General features: G+C 35.7%; 1 protein-coding gene across 6 annotated transcripts in view; it reads left to right on the top strand.

Annotated features, from left to right (window-relative positions):
• Pka-C1 (Protein kinase, cAMP-dependent, catalytic subunit 1) overlaps window positions 1–14,512 on the top strand; it is a 545,341-nt gene that overhangs the window by 454,244 nt on the left and 76,585 nt on the right. For all 6 annotated transcript variants that reach the window (XM_090410256.1, XM_090410257.1, XM_090410255.1 and 3 more), the window contains one exon: window positions 3,310–3,432. In XM_090410256.1, coding sequence (XP_090266382.1) covers window positions 3,310–3,432 — 123 coding nt within the window. The remainder of the gene's footprint in view (window positions 1–3,309; window positions 3,433–14,512) is intronic.

The raw sequence follows: 14,512 nt of genomic DNA, 5'->3' as shown, positions 1-14,512 counted from the left end.
TCCCATTGTCTACCACCACCAACTCTTTGAAGCTCATAGAACTGAATACTCTGATTTTGTATCTGTGTGCATGGATGGCTCAAAATTGAAAGATGGCAGAAGATCCTAATAGGATCTTCTGCCATCTTTCCAGACATCACTATATCCAAACAAATCTCACTAGTGTACCATGCTTATAGCTGTGCTGTATGTGATAGAGCTTGGACTAAAATACATCATGTTGCATCGCTACCAGATATACTGAATATATTATGCACCAAAAATATTACATGATATATTGAATCTCAAAAAATTCCTGATCGGTATCCTCAGGGGATGTACAGGATAATTTTGATAGTACCTCATGAAAAACTTACATCATTACTAACTCCTGATCAATAATTTTCCCCCAAATTAATCTGTTATTCTGTCAGGACTCCATATTTTCAGATCTTATGCCTGTCTTTTAAGGTGCTTTTTACTGTATCAATCCATTTACATCTTGGTCTTCCTCTGGGTCTTTTTCTTGCCAACCTTGCAAAGAACACCTGTATTGCTAATCTTTCCTCTCTCATTGTTTAAGTGACCATACCACCTAAGATTAGCTCTACTAACACATTCCTGAATGCTAACAATGGAAAGTTCTTTCCTCATATCACCATTTTTCATATGATACTGCCATTGATTAAAATTTTAATCAATGGCAGTATCATATGAAAAAAAAAAAAGGAAATTTTTCTAAGCCTTTTTTTGACCGGTTCCCGAGTTAGTCGATCTCTGGCACGGGCAAGCGGGTTTTTCGTCCCGTAAACTCAAGAAAATCGACCGTAGAACCCACATTATTTCAGACATTAAATATATTGTGTTAGGGTTCGGGACCACGAGATGGTAGCACATTTGAGCCGTCTCTCTTCACTGTGTACCGCTTAATTAGTGATAGCCTTGGGCCATCTATCTCTGATTGGTACCAGTGGAGATTGAACTGCCCACTCAGTCTCCAAAAGTTAGATAGGGCTAAATGGCCTTGCCTACTCCCCGCATACGGGAATAAAAAGGCGTTAGATGATTTATTTATTTATTTATTTTTTTTACTGCCATTGATGCCATCTGTTCACTCCAGTCGTTGATCAAGTGTTTTATTTCTAGCCCAGCTCTCAGATCCATAAGTTAAAATTGGTTTAAACACTGTCTTCTATACAGCTAAGTTAGTGTTTTGACTAATTTCTTTCTTATTTCATATAAATTTATTCAGTTGACTTCCTACTATACCAGCTTTACTAATTCTGTCATCTATTTCCATATTTAATTTACTATCATCACTAAATATTGGGCCTAAATAGCTGAAATGTTTTTCTCATTTGATAGGTTCACCATTCAGGATACAGTTGATGTTATCAATATTTCTGTCTATTTTCATTGTCTTTTTATTGCTGATTTTCATACCAAACCTATTACAACAGTTATTCAGTTTAATCAGGGAATCTCAGACTTGTACTGGATTTATTCAGAAGTATAACATCTGCATAAAGTAAAGAGCTGAGATTAACATCACCAATTTTGATATCAGATTTAATACCACTTTCCTTCATAATGTGAACCATATGAATAATGAATAACAGTAAAGATAATGTGCACCCTTGTTGCACACTTCATTTTACTTCAAACCATCTCCCTGTACCTCCTTCAGTTCTAACTGCTGACTTCCAGCCTAAATAGAGACCATGTATTGCTTGATATAATGCCTTATTTACACCATATAATTGTAGCATTTTGAAGAGCTCTTGGCACCTTGTTATGCGCCTTTTCCAGATCAACAAAACTTAAATACAAATCCTTGTTATATTCCCATGATTTCTCAACTATTTGTCTTCAAGTGAAAATCTGATCCTGACATCCTCTATTTGTCTGAACCCAGCTTGTTCTTCACTAAACTTCCTTTGCACAATTTTTCTTAGCTGTTTATCAAGTATACTTGCATAAATCTTACCAGGAACACTCATTAGAGAAAGAGCTCTAATTCTCACATTCTGTCGTGTTTCCATTTTTCTTGATGGGTACTATGAGAGCTCTGCTCCAGTCATCTGGAATTTGATACTCTGCTTAATTATCCAGGTGCACCACAAGAAGGAAAGGAATATAAAATCACTCATCTTTTCATTCCTTAAAGGCTGGATGAAAATGTATTGGTTAATTTACACTCAGAGCAAACACTATTTATAGTAAATAATAAATTTAGTTTATTCCTTTATCCAAATGTGAGCAAACAAAGTTTGTGCCTGAAAGTATATTCAGGACTGGAGTAAGGTGGTGCAACACCAGGGCAACTCCTTGCAAAGGTGGAGCAAGCTACTATCACTCCTATCTCAGTATCTCCCATAATGCAAAACACATCTCCTTGCGGATATGTCTAATGTTATGCATTAAGGGAAGGGCCATTACCCAGACTAGTTTCGACCTTTATTGAGGTCTCTTCGGTGGGAGCCAGGCCCAAGTGGAGATACCAGCCAGAAGCGTTAGCAAGGTCATCCCTGCCTATAGGAGTTGGCAAATGGTGTGCCACCTTTTTAATAAATTACTCTGGATTTGGAGAAAGATGTTGAAAGTTTATTTTTCACTTTGCTAGAATATAATAAATTTAGTTTAATCCTTTATCCAAGTGTGAGCAAAAAGTTTGCGCCTGAAAGTATATTCAGGACTGGGGTAAGGTGGTGCAACACTAGGCGACTCCTTGCAAAGGTGGAGCAAGCTACTATCACTCCTATCTCAGTATCTCCCTTAATGCAAAACACATCTCCTTGCGGATACGTCTAATGTTATGCATTAAGGGAAGTGATGTCCCTTAATGCATAACATTAGACATATCCGCAAGGAGATGTGTTTTGCATTAAGGGAGATACTGAGATAGGAGTGATAGTAGCTTGCTCCACCCTTGCAAGGAGTCGCCTTAGTGTTGCACCACCTTACCCCAGTCCTGAATATACTTTCAGGCGCAAACTTTGTTTGCTCACACTTGGATAAAGGATTAAACTAAATTTATTATATTCTAACCAAGTGAAAAATAAACTTTCAACTATTTATAGTAAATTTGCTTGCTATATAAAGCTGTGAGAGAGAGAATACTGATATTTTAAAGAAACTTCATTATAGCACACTAGCCATGGTAACAAACTATTCTTTTGATTGGTGTTATCTAGTTTTAACCCTACCAGTGATTTTTAAAATATAGTTGCTCAAGTTAACACAAAGAAAAGTTAAAATTATATTGCTTGACTTGCTTAGTAATATGGTCTCATAAATTGTCATTGATGTTTTATATATGTGTGTATATAGGGTTATAACAAAGCAGTAGACTGGTGGGCTTTAGGAGTCTTAGTATATGAAATGGCAGCTGGATATCCACCATTTTTTGCAGACCAACCTATCCAAATATATGAAAAAATAGTTTCAGGAAAAGTAAGTGCATGTTCAAATATCTGTTGTATATTATTGCATGCACAGTCTTTAGATCATTTGAATTATGCAATGTGAATTTATATTGAAATGTGTACTGAAGTGGATTGCATGTCAAGTACAACCAGTATAAAGTGTCTTGTTAAAAAGGAAGAAAAAAATTTTAATACATCTGAAAGTGACTGTCTATTTCTATTATATGAAAATACTTTATATATCTGCATTACGATATGATTACGAAAAATTGATATGGTGCTGTTAATATGTTAATGATATTTGTTAAAATGTTGTCATTTTTACAAAACCCAGTAATATCTCAATTTGATCACATCAGGAAATTAGTTTTTTAATAATATGAATTGAGGATACATAACTAACTGAAGGTACAATTACATGGTACTGTATCAGAAGTCAAATGACATGTTATTCTTTTCAAGAGTTATTTGAAGGTTATTTAAGATATTGCTGTACTCCCTCATGGAAGAAACAACAAATTTGCTACTTTATTGTTGAATGATAATATCTCTGCTGCCCAACAAAGATGCTTGAGACCAGAATTCCACTGCAGGCATGCATATCTTGATATGGTAGAATTTTATTACCCACTCAGAGACAATCACCCTGCTTACTGGAAATGTTAAGTACCTTGCAGAATTCCATGTCTGGTTTGTAGAAAAGGTAGAAATATATTGGGGTTTTACAGCATTGTGTAGGTTTGATAAATTTAAAACCACATCATAGTCATGCACAATGGTTTGTTTTCCCAAATTTGGCTCATATCCTTTTGCTTGATATTATTATCCCCCCAGAGTTCAGACTCATTATGGGAAGACTACATTACCCATTGACACAATGCCTATCATATCCCCCCCATAAAGTTGCTCATAGACAAAGCATCCACAACTGCCTGTAGCAACATATTCCACTCATTTACCATTCTCCAAGCAAAAAACCTAACTCTTGCTAAGCATACTCTTACACAGCTTTCAGGAAGTGACCCCCCCCCCCTTGCTCTCTCCTGTGTAGTCATATAGTGGAACATTTTTGTAGCATCTATTCTATAAATCCATATAATCCTTTTCTGTCTATTAGTTAAGCTTTGTAATCTACAAACCAGTCTCCATGTTGGTCACTTGCCTCTGGATACTCTTTATCACTTGTGTACCCCCTAAGAAATTCAGCTGATCAAATTTGTAAACTGAGTTAAGATGTAGTCATAATCAAGGCCTTATAAAGAGGAATAATAACTTTCTTATCCATGCTTATCATTGTGTTTCTTAACATCAGGGTAATCCTTGGAAATATTTTGCTAACTTTGCAGTATGCCCTCTGAGCATCATCTCTATCCACCAATACTCCATATTATGTTTGATGTTTTAAGGATACTTGTGACATAAAGACTGATTAATATATGCACGTAAAGACAGGAAAGATATTTAATTAACCAAATATTTCAGTCTCGAAATAGCAGACCATCTTCAGTGGCACTACAAGAACAGTTTTAAAAAAATACAAGGTGGAATGCTAACAATAGATCATTTAAAAATAGAACAAGCTGCGTGATGTTATATCACTAAGTATTAAAGGGAATATTTTTAAGTAGAGACATGATTGAAAAAAAGATATTAATTAATAATATTAAATAACATAAAATTAATATGAATTAATTTTATGTTATTCCTCTTTGTCCAATAGTAGAGTGTATTGATTCTCCTCCTTACCGTATAGCCAAATATCTAGCTAAATTATTGAAATCTCACATAGGCAACTCTAGTTCCTTTCTAAAAAAACTCCTCAGATTTCTTAGAAAAATTAAAAAATGTCTCATTGCAACCTACAGATCTTATGGTTAGCTTTGATATAGAATCTTTATATACAAATGTACCTCTCAAGGAGACTTTAAAATTACTTGCTGACATCTTTCCAGAAGACATTATAAAACTATTCGATTTCTTAATACACTCTGGATATTTCTTATGTCAAAACAAATTTAAAACAGCCAAGTAGAATGGCCATGGGAAGTCCTCTCTCTCTCTCTCTCTCTCTCTCTCTCTCTCTCTCTCTCCTGCTTTAGCCAACTTTTATTTAGAACATCTAGAAAAAGTTCTCTTCTCATCTATTTTCCCTCAACCATCCTTTTGGGTAAGATGTATAGATGACATCTTTACTGTATAGTCGCACAACAAAGACTCCTTACCTTCTTTTTTAAACAGTATCAGTTCCTTACATCATCATATAAAGTTTACTATGGAAATGGAAGAAAACAACCAGTTATCTTTTTTAGACGTTCTCCTCATCCGGTCACCTTCAAATACTCTTACAACTACAGTTTACAGGAAACCAACATTCACAGGTCGTTATATTCTTAAAGAATCAGCCCATCATCCTTGTCAAAAAACAGGAATCATAAAATGTCATCAGAAGAGCTAAAACTAATTGTTCTACTTCTAATTTTCTACAGAAAGAACTTTCTACTATCCAACAACACATGAAACTCGATGGCTTTTCCGAAAAGAGTACTCAACATCTCGATATTCTTATAATCCACTACAAAACAACAAAGATTCAATACGTCGAGTTCCAATTCCTTACATCTCCAGGATTTCAGAACCTATCGCAAGAATTCTGAAGAAATATGAGTTAACAGCTACGTATTCACCTATAAACAAATTATCTTCCCATTTTCCTTCTCCTAAAAGCAAACGCTCAACTATATCTCTTCCTGGAGTTTATCAAATTCCCTGCAACTGTGATCTCTCCTATTCTGGACAAACTGCACGTTCTCTTGAAAAAAGAATCCAAGAACATCAATCCTCCATTCATCACAACAAACCTGAAAAATCTGGATTGGCTCAGCATGGGATTGAAACTAACCACAATATCCTTTGGTCAAAAACTCGCCTCTTACATAAATCCCATTATAAATTTGAACGTTTATTCAAAGAAAGCGTAGAAGCCTTACTCCATTGTCCTAACCTGAATCGGAATGAATGTATATCTATATCAAAAATCTGGGAAAGTCTAATCAGGATAACTCATTAATTTATATTAATTTTATGTTATTTAATATTATTAATTAATATCTTTATTTCAATCATGTCTCTACTTAAAAATATTCCCTTTAATACTTAGTGATATAACATCACGTGGCTTGTTCTATTTTGAAATGATCTATTGTTAGTATTCCACCTTGTATTTTTTTTAAAACTGTTCTTGTAGTGCCACTGAAGATGGTCTGCTATTTCCTGACCGAAATATTTGGTTAATTAAATATCTTTCTTGTGTTTACGTGCATATATTATCCATCAATTTATTGCAATACATTTCTACCATGCAATATATATGGTCATGTCATGCCAATACAGATCCCTGGTGACTCCACTTGTAACTTCCCTTCTCTTTGAATCAACTCTGTCCATCCTCATTTACTCCAACTTACATAATAGGGCTCCTTGTGGTATCACAAGGATCCCTATTATATCACCATTAATGTTTTTGTAGTTTATCATGCTTTTGACCTGAGGCTGATTCAACAGAAGAAGAGGTGATATCGTCAAAAGACTACCATGGTTTACTCCTAGTTTTCTTTTTATCATGATTTTCTGAAAATCTCATCTGTTTTGATTAAGAAATATTATCAACTTCTTCTTTACCTCATATTTTCAAATCAGATTCAGATTCTCATTAATTTGAACACATTTAGTATAGTCAGTGTTGTCTGACTTGAAAAATGCTAGCTTAAATGTTGGGTGTCTGATATTTATTTTCAAATAAAGTAATTTCTGTTAATTTCATCACAAAGAAAATTTTCATTGTTTCTACTCCATAATAAGTGTTGTCTTCATCTTTAAATAAATACATTTCTAGAGTAGTAATAGTTGGGACCACTTCCACAATTAAAGCAATATTTGAACTCATGGTTTTGGTAATTTCCTTAAAAGACTCTAATAAATTTAGCAGCAGTTCCATTAAACTATAAATTATAAAATTTATATCCCTGTAAAATGAATGAAACTTTCCTTTGTATGCTTGCATGTTCATATATCCAATCTAAGAGAAATATATTTAATGTCTGCAATCTTGTTTTTAATAGTAATAACTGACCATATCTAGAACTATTTTTGCAAAATATTTTCTTCCAGGCAAATTGTTGTATGGAGCAAGTTTACTTAGTAGTATTTGGAACAGAGTGTGGCATGCTGTCATTTTAGCATTGATATAATACAAATATTTTGTGCATTTGTAATCTATTTCCCATTTTTTAGATTTTTCTATAACATCAAATAACATTTGGCATTTAGTATATTAACCTTAGATTCTGATTGCTTACCTGTTCTTGCATTCTGGCTCAATAATTCAGTTACACTGTTTTGTTTTACAAATTCTTCACTGTGTTTGCATTTTATGTGATCAATCATAGATGTACAAGCATTTTTTCCTATACCACCTCGAGATATTTGTATTTAGCAAGATTTAGATTTGGCAAAGTTTGAATCTTCATTTTGCAAAGTTTGAATTTTCAAAGTTCAAAATATTGCTTTATTATTATTATTGGTATACCAAGTGACAAAGCAAAGATTTGTCCACTCTAATACAAACATTAGCTGCTAATGTAGGAATTCCTCTGACAGCAGTGGATATCACTTCAGTTAGCTGTGAACTGCAACATAACAGAGATACACCAGCACCAATAATTGTATGCCTGAGCACAAAAATCTGAGGGATCATAATCCTGTTGCATGCAAAAAACTTAAGCCAACAACAGCAATGCTTAAAATACAGCAGTTGAACCCCATACTCTAAGAAAAACAAATTCATGTGGACTAAAGACTATCAGATATTTATGCAAAAAGAGGAAAGAGGGTTGGAGTTGACTATATATAAATTCATCTGCTTCTGATCTAACTTGGTAATACCTTCCCCTCCCCCCAATAAATAGTCGCTTTGTAAGGTATCCAACACACTGTTTTGGCCAAAATAAAACCAGGCAAACACATTCAAACAGAACTCTCTCAAGCCTCTGTTTATGAGACACTGAACACCTGGAAAGGCAGTCTGCAAACTAGTTCTGAACGCATCATGTTACATATTAACATAAGAACTATAAAGGAACACTGACTTACCCTAATAGTACTGCTTAATGACACACTGACTAACACAGACATACTAATTCTTATGGAAATTTCTGTAAATAATACAGTTGCATGCATACAATATTACCAATTTGCACTGTGATACCTGGTGTAGTAAACACAGAAGAGGGTGTGGTATTATTGCCATCATTAAGGAAGGTTAGATAGAGTGCTGCTGAAAAAAAATTCCAACCAATTTTGAACATGCAGAAGCATTACTGCTAGAAGTCAGTGCTATCAAGAAAACAAAATAAAATACATTGTTAACACAATATAGAGGCCTCTGGACACAAACCCTCAAAATTTCCTCCTTGAACTAGAAACCTGGATAAACAGTATCACTGTTCACACAGCAGGCCACCTTGTTCTAATAGATCTCAACATTAATATGTTTTTACCTCTACTTCCATGACTACCTACCTAGATATACTCTGTCAGATAGCCACCACTTTCCTTCGCACTAGTACCAGTTGCTCCACAAACATGAGCAATAGAATTCTACAAAGCAAATCACTCTCAACCATCATAGTGAAAAACATTATAGACAATCTCAAAAAAATACAGACTGGAACATGCTACTTAGTTTAGAGAACACAGTGACTTTGCATAAAAACTCTTCCCTCTTTACAGAATTATACAAAAAGCCAACAAAATATTTTAAGAAATGTAAACTCTTGAATAAACAAATACTACATATTAAATTAAGGGGATAAAAATCCCTTATTGTTTTTCAGCCAGTATGCGAAACTCTAAGATCGAAGACTACGATCTAAGCGTTTCATGCTGACGAACTATCAGCGAGTCCAAGCGTAAGTGACCACTTGGTAGTGCCACACCAAGGCGATTCGATGCAAAGGTGGAGCAAGATCCCTCACTTTTCTTGATATTTTCTCATAATGTAAAAACACACTCCTAGGAGATGTAATACTGCTTTACATTATGAGGGGAGGTCACTACCCAGACCGGTTTCAACCGTTTTTGAGGTCTCATCAGTGAGTAGCTAGACCTAGAAGATATCAAAGTTTTAAGTGAAAAGAACTTGCATACCTTCGCTATACGAATGCCAGAAAGGTGTGCCACTGTATTGTATTATAGCATATTATAATTAAGAAGAAAAGCCAAACGGCTATTTTTCTGCTGAAGTTGATAAATTAAGGGGATAAAAATCCCTTATTGTTTTTCAGCCAGTATGTGAAACTCTAAGATCGAAGACTACGATCTAAGCATTTCATGCCGACAAACTATCGGCGAGTCCAAGCGTAAGTGACCACTTGGTAGTGCCACATCATAATGTAAAGCAGTATTACATCTCCTAGGAGCTGTGTGTTTTTACATTATGAGAAAATAATAAGAAAAGTGAGGGAGCTTGCTCCACCTTTGCATCGAGTCGCCTTGGTGTGGCACTACCAAGTGGTCACTTATGCTTGGACTCGCTGATAGTTCGTCGCCATGAAACGCTTAGATCGTAGTCTTCGATCTTAGAGTTTCGCATACTGGCTGAAAAACAATAAGGGATTTTTATCCCCTTAATTTATGAACTTCACCAGAAAAATAGCCGTTTGGCTTTTCTTCTTAAATACTACATATTATTGTCTTCAAGAATAATCTTTGGAAGAGATTAAAAAATCACCTAATGACACCCAAAGACAAACACTATGTAAATAGACAAGAAATCAACTGACAGCCAAAATACACTCTGCCAAAAGAAACTATTACTTCCAGAAATTTTATGCAGGCAGTGGCTATATGAAAAAACATGGTCGACACTCAATGAATTGCTTAACATAAAACATCCCCACAAGACTTCATTGCCAATAATTTTGGTCAAGACACAGAACCACAACACTTAGAAGAATCCTTCGATCAAAACTTTGTAAACGACATTACATACAGATATCACTCTGATTGTGCCCAATACTAAACTAAACTATATTCTTTTCATCTCCAAATCTGAACTGAAAGATGTTCTCTCCCAACTAAACCATAAATCTAGCTCAGGGATAGATCACATCAAGCTAACAGATCTTATAACATGTTTTAACTAACTACATCTGGTACTTTTGAAACTGATCAGTGCAATACTCAATATGGGTATTATCCCCAGCAAATTAAAAATAACAGCAATTACACCTCTCTGCAAACAGGAGGGAAAAATGACATACAAAACTACAAACCCGTTGCAAATTTACCTATAATCTGAAAAACACTAGCAAAAAATAGTATATACAAGGCTACAAAATTACTTACTATGGGTTAATAATAAAAATAATATTAAACACTACAGTATCACTAATTATATTGCACTTGAAAGACCTTTGGACATGCGACATCAATTGTTGTTATGAAATTGTGCAAGTGCAAGCTATCCATCCGATCAACAACTGTCTGAGAGTGCTGTGTGTCAAATGAAACTGGATGCATTAAGTTCCATTTCACTATACAGAATGTATTAATTGTCTTCTTTAATTTGTTATAGTTATCTGTATTTTAAATTTCTTACATATTTTACCTGAAATCACATACTCTACTCTTTCCCCACAAATGGGTGAGAGTAGAAGCATAAAATAACAAATTTTGACATTGAATGGTAATTATATTCTCAAAGCCGAATAAATTCTATTTTGTCTGTACCGTTTCCTTCAATGTTGTTGTTGTTGTCTTGTCCTTTGAAGAGTCTTAGATGTTTCCGTGCGCTCTTTGTACTGCTTTGGCTATGTCTGTGATTTTGTTTGTATAGAGCTGTTGTTCAGGATTAGGATCTATTTCTTGCAAGGCTGCTGTAATTGCTGGACAGGTAAAGATGTGAGTGGGTGTCAGTTCCGTATTGGGGCAGTTGTTGCAGTTTCTATATGTTCTCGTATCATCTGTATTGATCTTCATTCCTCTATAATGTCCTGTTCGTAGTCTTGCTATCGTAGTGGAGGTCCTTCTGTCATCTCGGGAATTTGATGTTGTATCACTGATTTCAATGGAATTAGTTTAGCTTTTGCTAGTGCATTGGCATCAGCAAGAGTTATCATATGAGTTTCTTGGTTGAGTTCTCTGGCCTCTTTTGCTAATTTATCAGCTGCTTCGTTGTGATCAATGCCTACATGAGCAGGAATCCATTGTAGAATGCAACTTTTGCCTAAACACTTTAGATGATTTAAGAGTTTATGGATGTCTTGTGTGAGCTTGGTATTGCCATTTTTGATTGCCTCCATAGCTGATCTGTACCGTTTCCTTCAATGTATATCCAGATAACTGAAGTCCTTCATTATGATTACTTGTCCACTTCTCACTTGAAATAATTTGGTGATACATATCATCCATATCCGCTTTTCTCCTCCTTGCTTATAGCTGCAACCTAGAAGCCTAAAGGATACTGTAGACTCTGGGTTGTCCTGTATTTCACACCAAATAACTGCAAATGCACCTATCTTTTTCAACTCTAGCTTCTTGCTGAATTTCTGCTTTTTTCAGTTCTTTACTGTGATTAGGAAAAACCCCTCCCACAGTCTTCTTCTCTGTATCCTCCCTTAAAATACAGTGTCCTTATATTCTGCCATTGTAATTATATCTTCCCCTGTTAACCAAGTCTCATTAATGCATATAATTTTTACCCAGTTCCAGCTAACGAATGTAACTCTCGCATTTATCTGATTGCAACAGCTTGTGAGGGTGGTGAAGGCATGCCTTACTGTAATCCTGCGAGAATGCAGAAAGTGATGTTGCGAGAGATGAACATTTTACAGAGAACAATGTCACATATACTAACTGATGACCTGGGGGTGAGAACCTATTGTTTATCTACTGGACACCTAACACTGCAACTTATGCAGCAGAAGGTGATAAAATCAAAGGCACCTCTCTGGCTGTGTGCAAAAAACAAGACAGAGGTATCCAAAGCGATTGGGTATATGCCCTGGATGTTTGCACAGCATATTCCATAGCACTCAGGATTCAGAGAGGTGATCATCCCACATCAGTGATGGCTTGGTGAGGGGTTGGCGTATCAGGGGATGTCCAAATTGCATTTCTACAAGAAAGAAGTCAAATCCTCCACCAAAATTATATCGAGACATTGTGCTGGAACCTGTAGTACGGCTCCAGAACAACAACTTGTTTCATGGTAGATCTACTAACAGGACTCAGCTTGTACACGCAAGGCAAGAACCACACGACAGTGGTTGGAGGTGAATGTGCCCAACCACATAACGCCATCTGATTGGCCATCTGGAAGTCCAGATCTGAATCTGTTGAATTTCAAATTGTGGTTGGAACTTGAGAGAGTAGCTTCAAGAAACGACACCCCTGCATTGCCAGCCCGAAGGTAGATTTGGAGTGACAGTGTTCCCATTGGATGTTGTGCACTGCCATTGATATGTGGCCTCACAGACTTCAGGCATATGTGAAGACAAAAAAGAGTGGGGGGGGGGACCTTTTAAACATTGCATGCTGCTATATGCACATTATACATGTGGTTTTTATGTGCTGAAGGCTGTAAATGATTTACTGATAGATTAAAGGATTATTTATGACTAGACCAGGTATTTCACTCATTCACCAATTTTGAAGCAAAAAATATTATCCTCCATACTCTTGCTCAATTTCTTGGGATGATCCTTAGTCTCCCCCCCCCCCCACACACACACTAGACCTGATCTGAAAAATTTACTCTGTATCAATTATATCACCCCTTTCTGTCTCTTAATCAATTTCTATAACCCATCAATCTTCAACCTATTCTTATAAGGAGCATTCCATAGACCAGCCATCAACAATTTGGTCACTCTCCTTGTATTCTCTTCAACAGGTCTGTGCACAATAATCCAGACAGAGTCTTATCAAGACTTTATTATAAAGAGATATAATAACTTATCTCTGCTTGCCAGGTGTTCTTCAGTAACCAAGTAATCTGATGAACTGTTTCAGCCAATTTTGCAATAAGCCCTCTAAACTTCATTGTAATCCTATACACCAACACCGCAAATCTCTGACTTCAATTTCCTGGGAGTACAGCTCCATCAATATGGCATGCATCTGGTAATATTTTCACACCAAAATGCATAACTTTACACTTTGTTGCTATAAACTGACATCCATTTTTTCCTTTGTCCATACTGCCAGTCTTGAGTCATGCTGCAAAATTTTAACATAATGTGTATTGACTGTTGCTCTACTCAGTTTTTCATCATCAACAAACAGCAATATTTTCCCTCAAGTCATTTCTTATATCATTAAAAATTAAAAGCAGTGGCCTAAGTACAGAGCCCTATGTCACCCCACTAGTCTTAAGCCTTCTACTGGACTTGACTCTTGAATAAACTATTGTCTGGTATTTCTCCATCAACCACTCGTATCCACATCACCAACTTCATGTCAGTCCCCATTTGCTGAAATTTATTTATCAGAATTTCACCCAGTTACCTCCTCACCATTGGCATTTTTAAATTATTTCATAATCATTCTTCCTTTTTATTTGCTACATACTGAAAAAACTCTCTGGGATTACCTTTGACTTGAATTTCCTCTCATACTCTTATTTTGCTGTCTTTACCATACTCAACACTTCTGGCCTGTGCTTTGGTGCCTACTTGATCACTTTTCTCTTTGAATTTTCTATACAAATGTTTTTTTTTTTGGTTTTGTTGTTTTTTGTAGCTCCTGCTATTCATGTTGTTCATTCATTATTCATCCATTTAACTCCCTCACAATTTATCCTCCCAACTCTAGGCATGCAGTCTACTAATACGTCTTTCAAATACTACTTCGCTACCTCCCATGCATTATTAACATCCAACCCTTGCAAGTTCTCATGCAAGTTCACATTACTCCAAGTAGTCTCCTGAATTTGTTGTACTTACCAGCTCTGTAATTCCACACACACACACACACACACACACACACACACACACACACACACACACACACACACACACACACACACACACACACACACACACACACAC

Source organism: Typopeltis vanoorti, chromosome 20 (genome assembly GCF_054136105.1).
Source record: "Typopeltis vanoorti isolate ZY-2024b chromosome 20, IOZ_Tvanoo_1.0, whole genome shotgun sequence".
Classification (NCBI taxonomy): Eukaryota; Metazoa; Arthropoda; class Arachnida; order Uropygi; family Thelyphonidae; genus Typopeltis; species Typopeltis vanoorti.
Note: the sequence above shows the minus strand (reverse complement) of the source record. Positions and strands in the feature narration are given on the sequence as shown.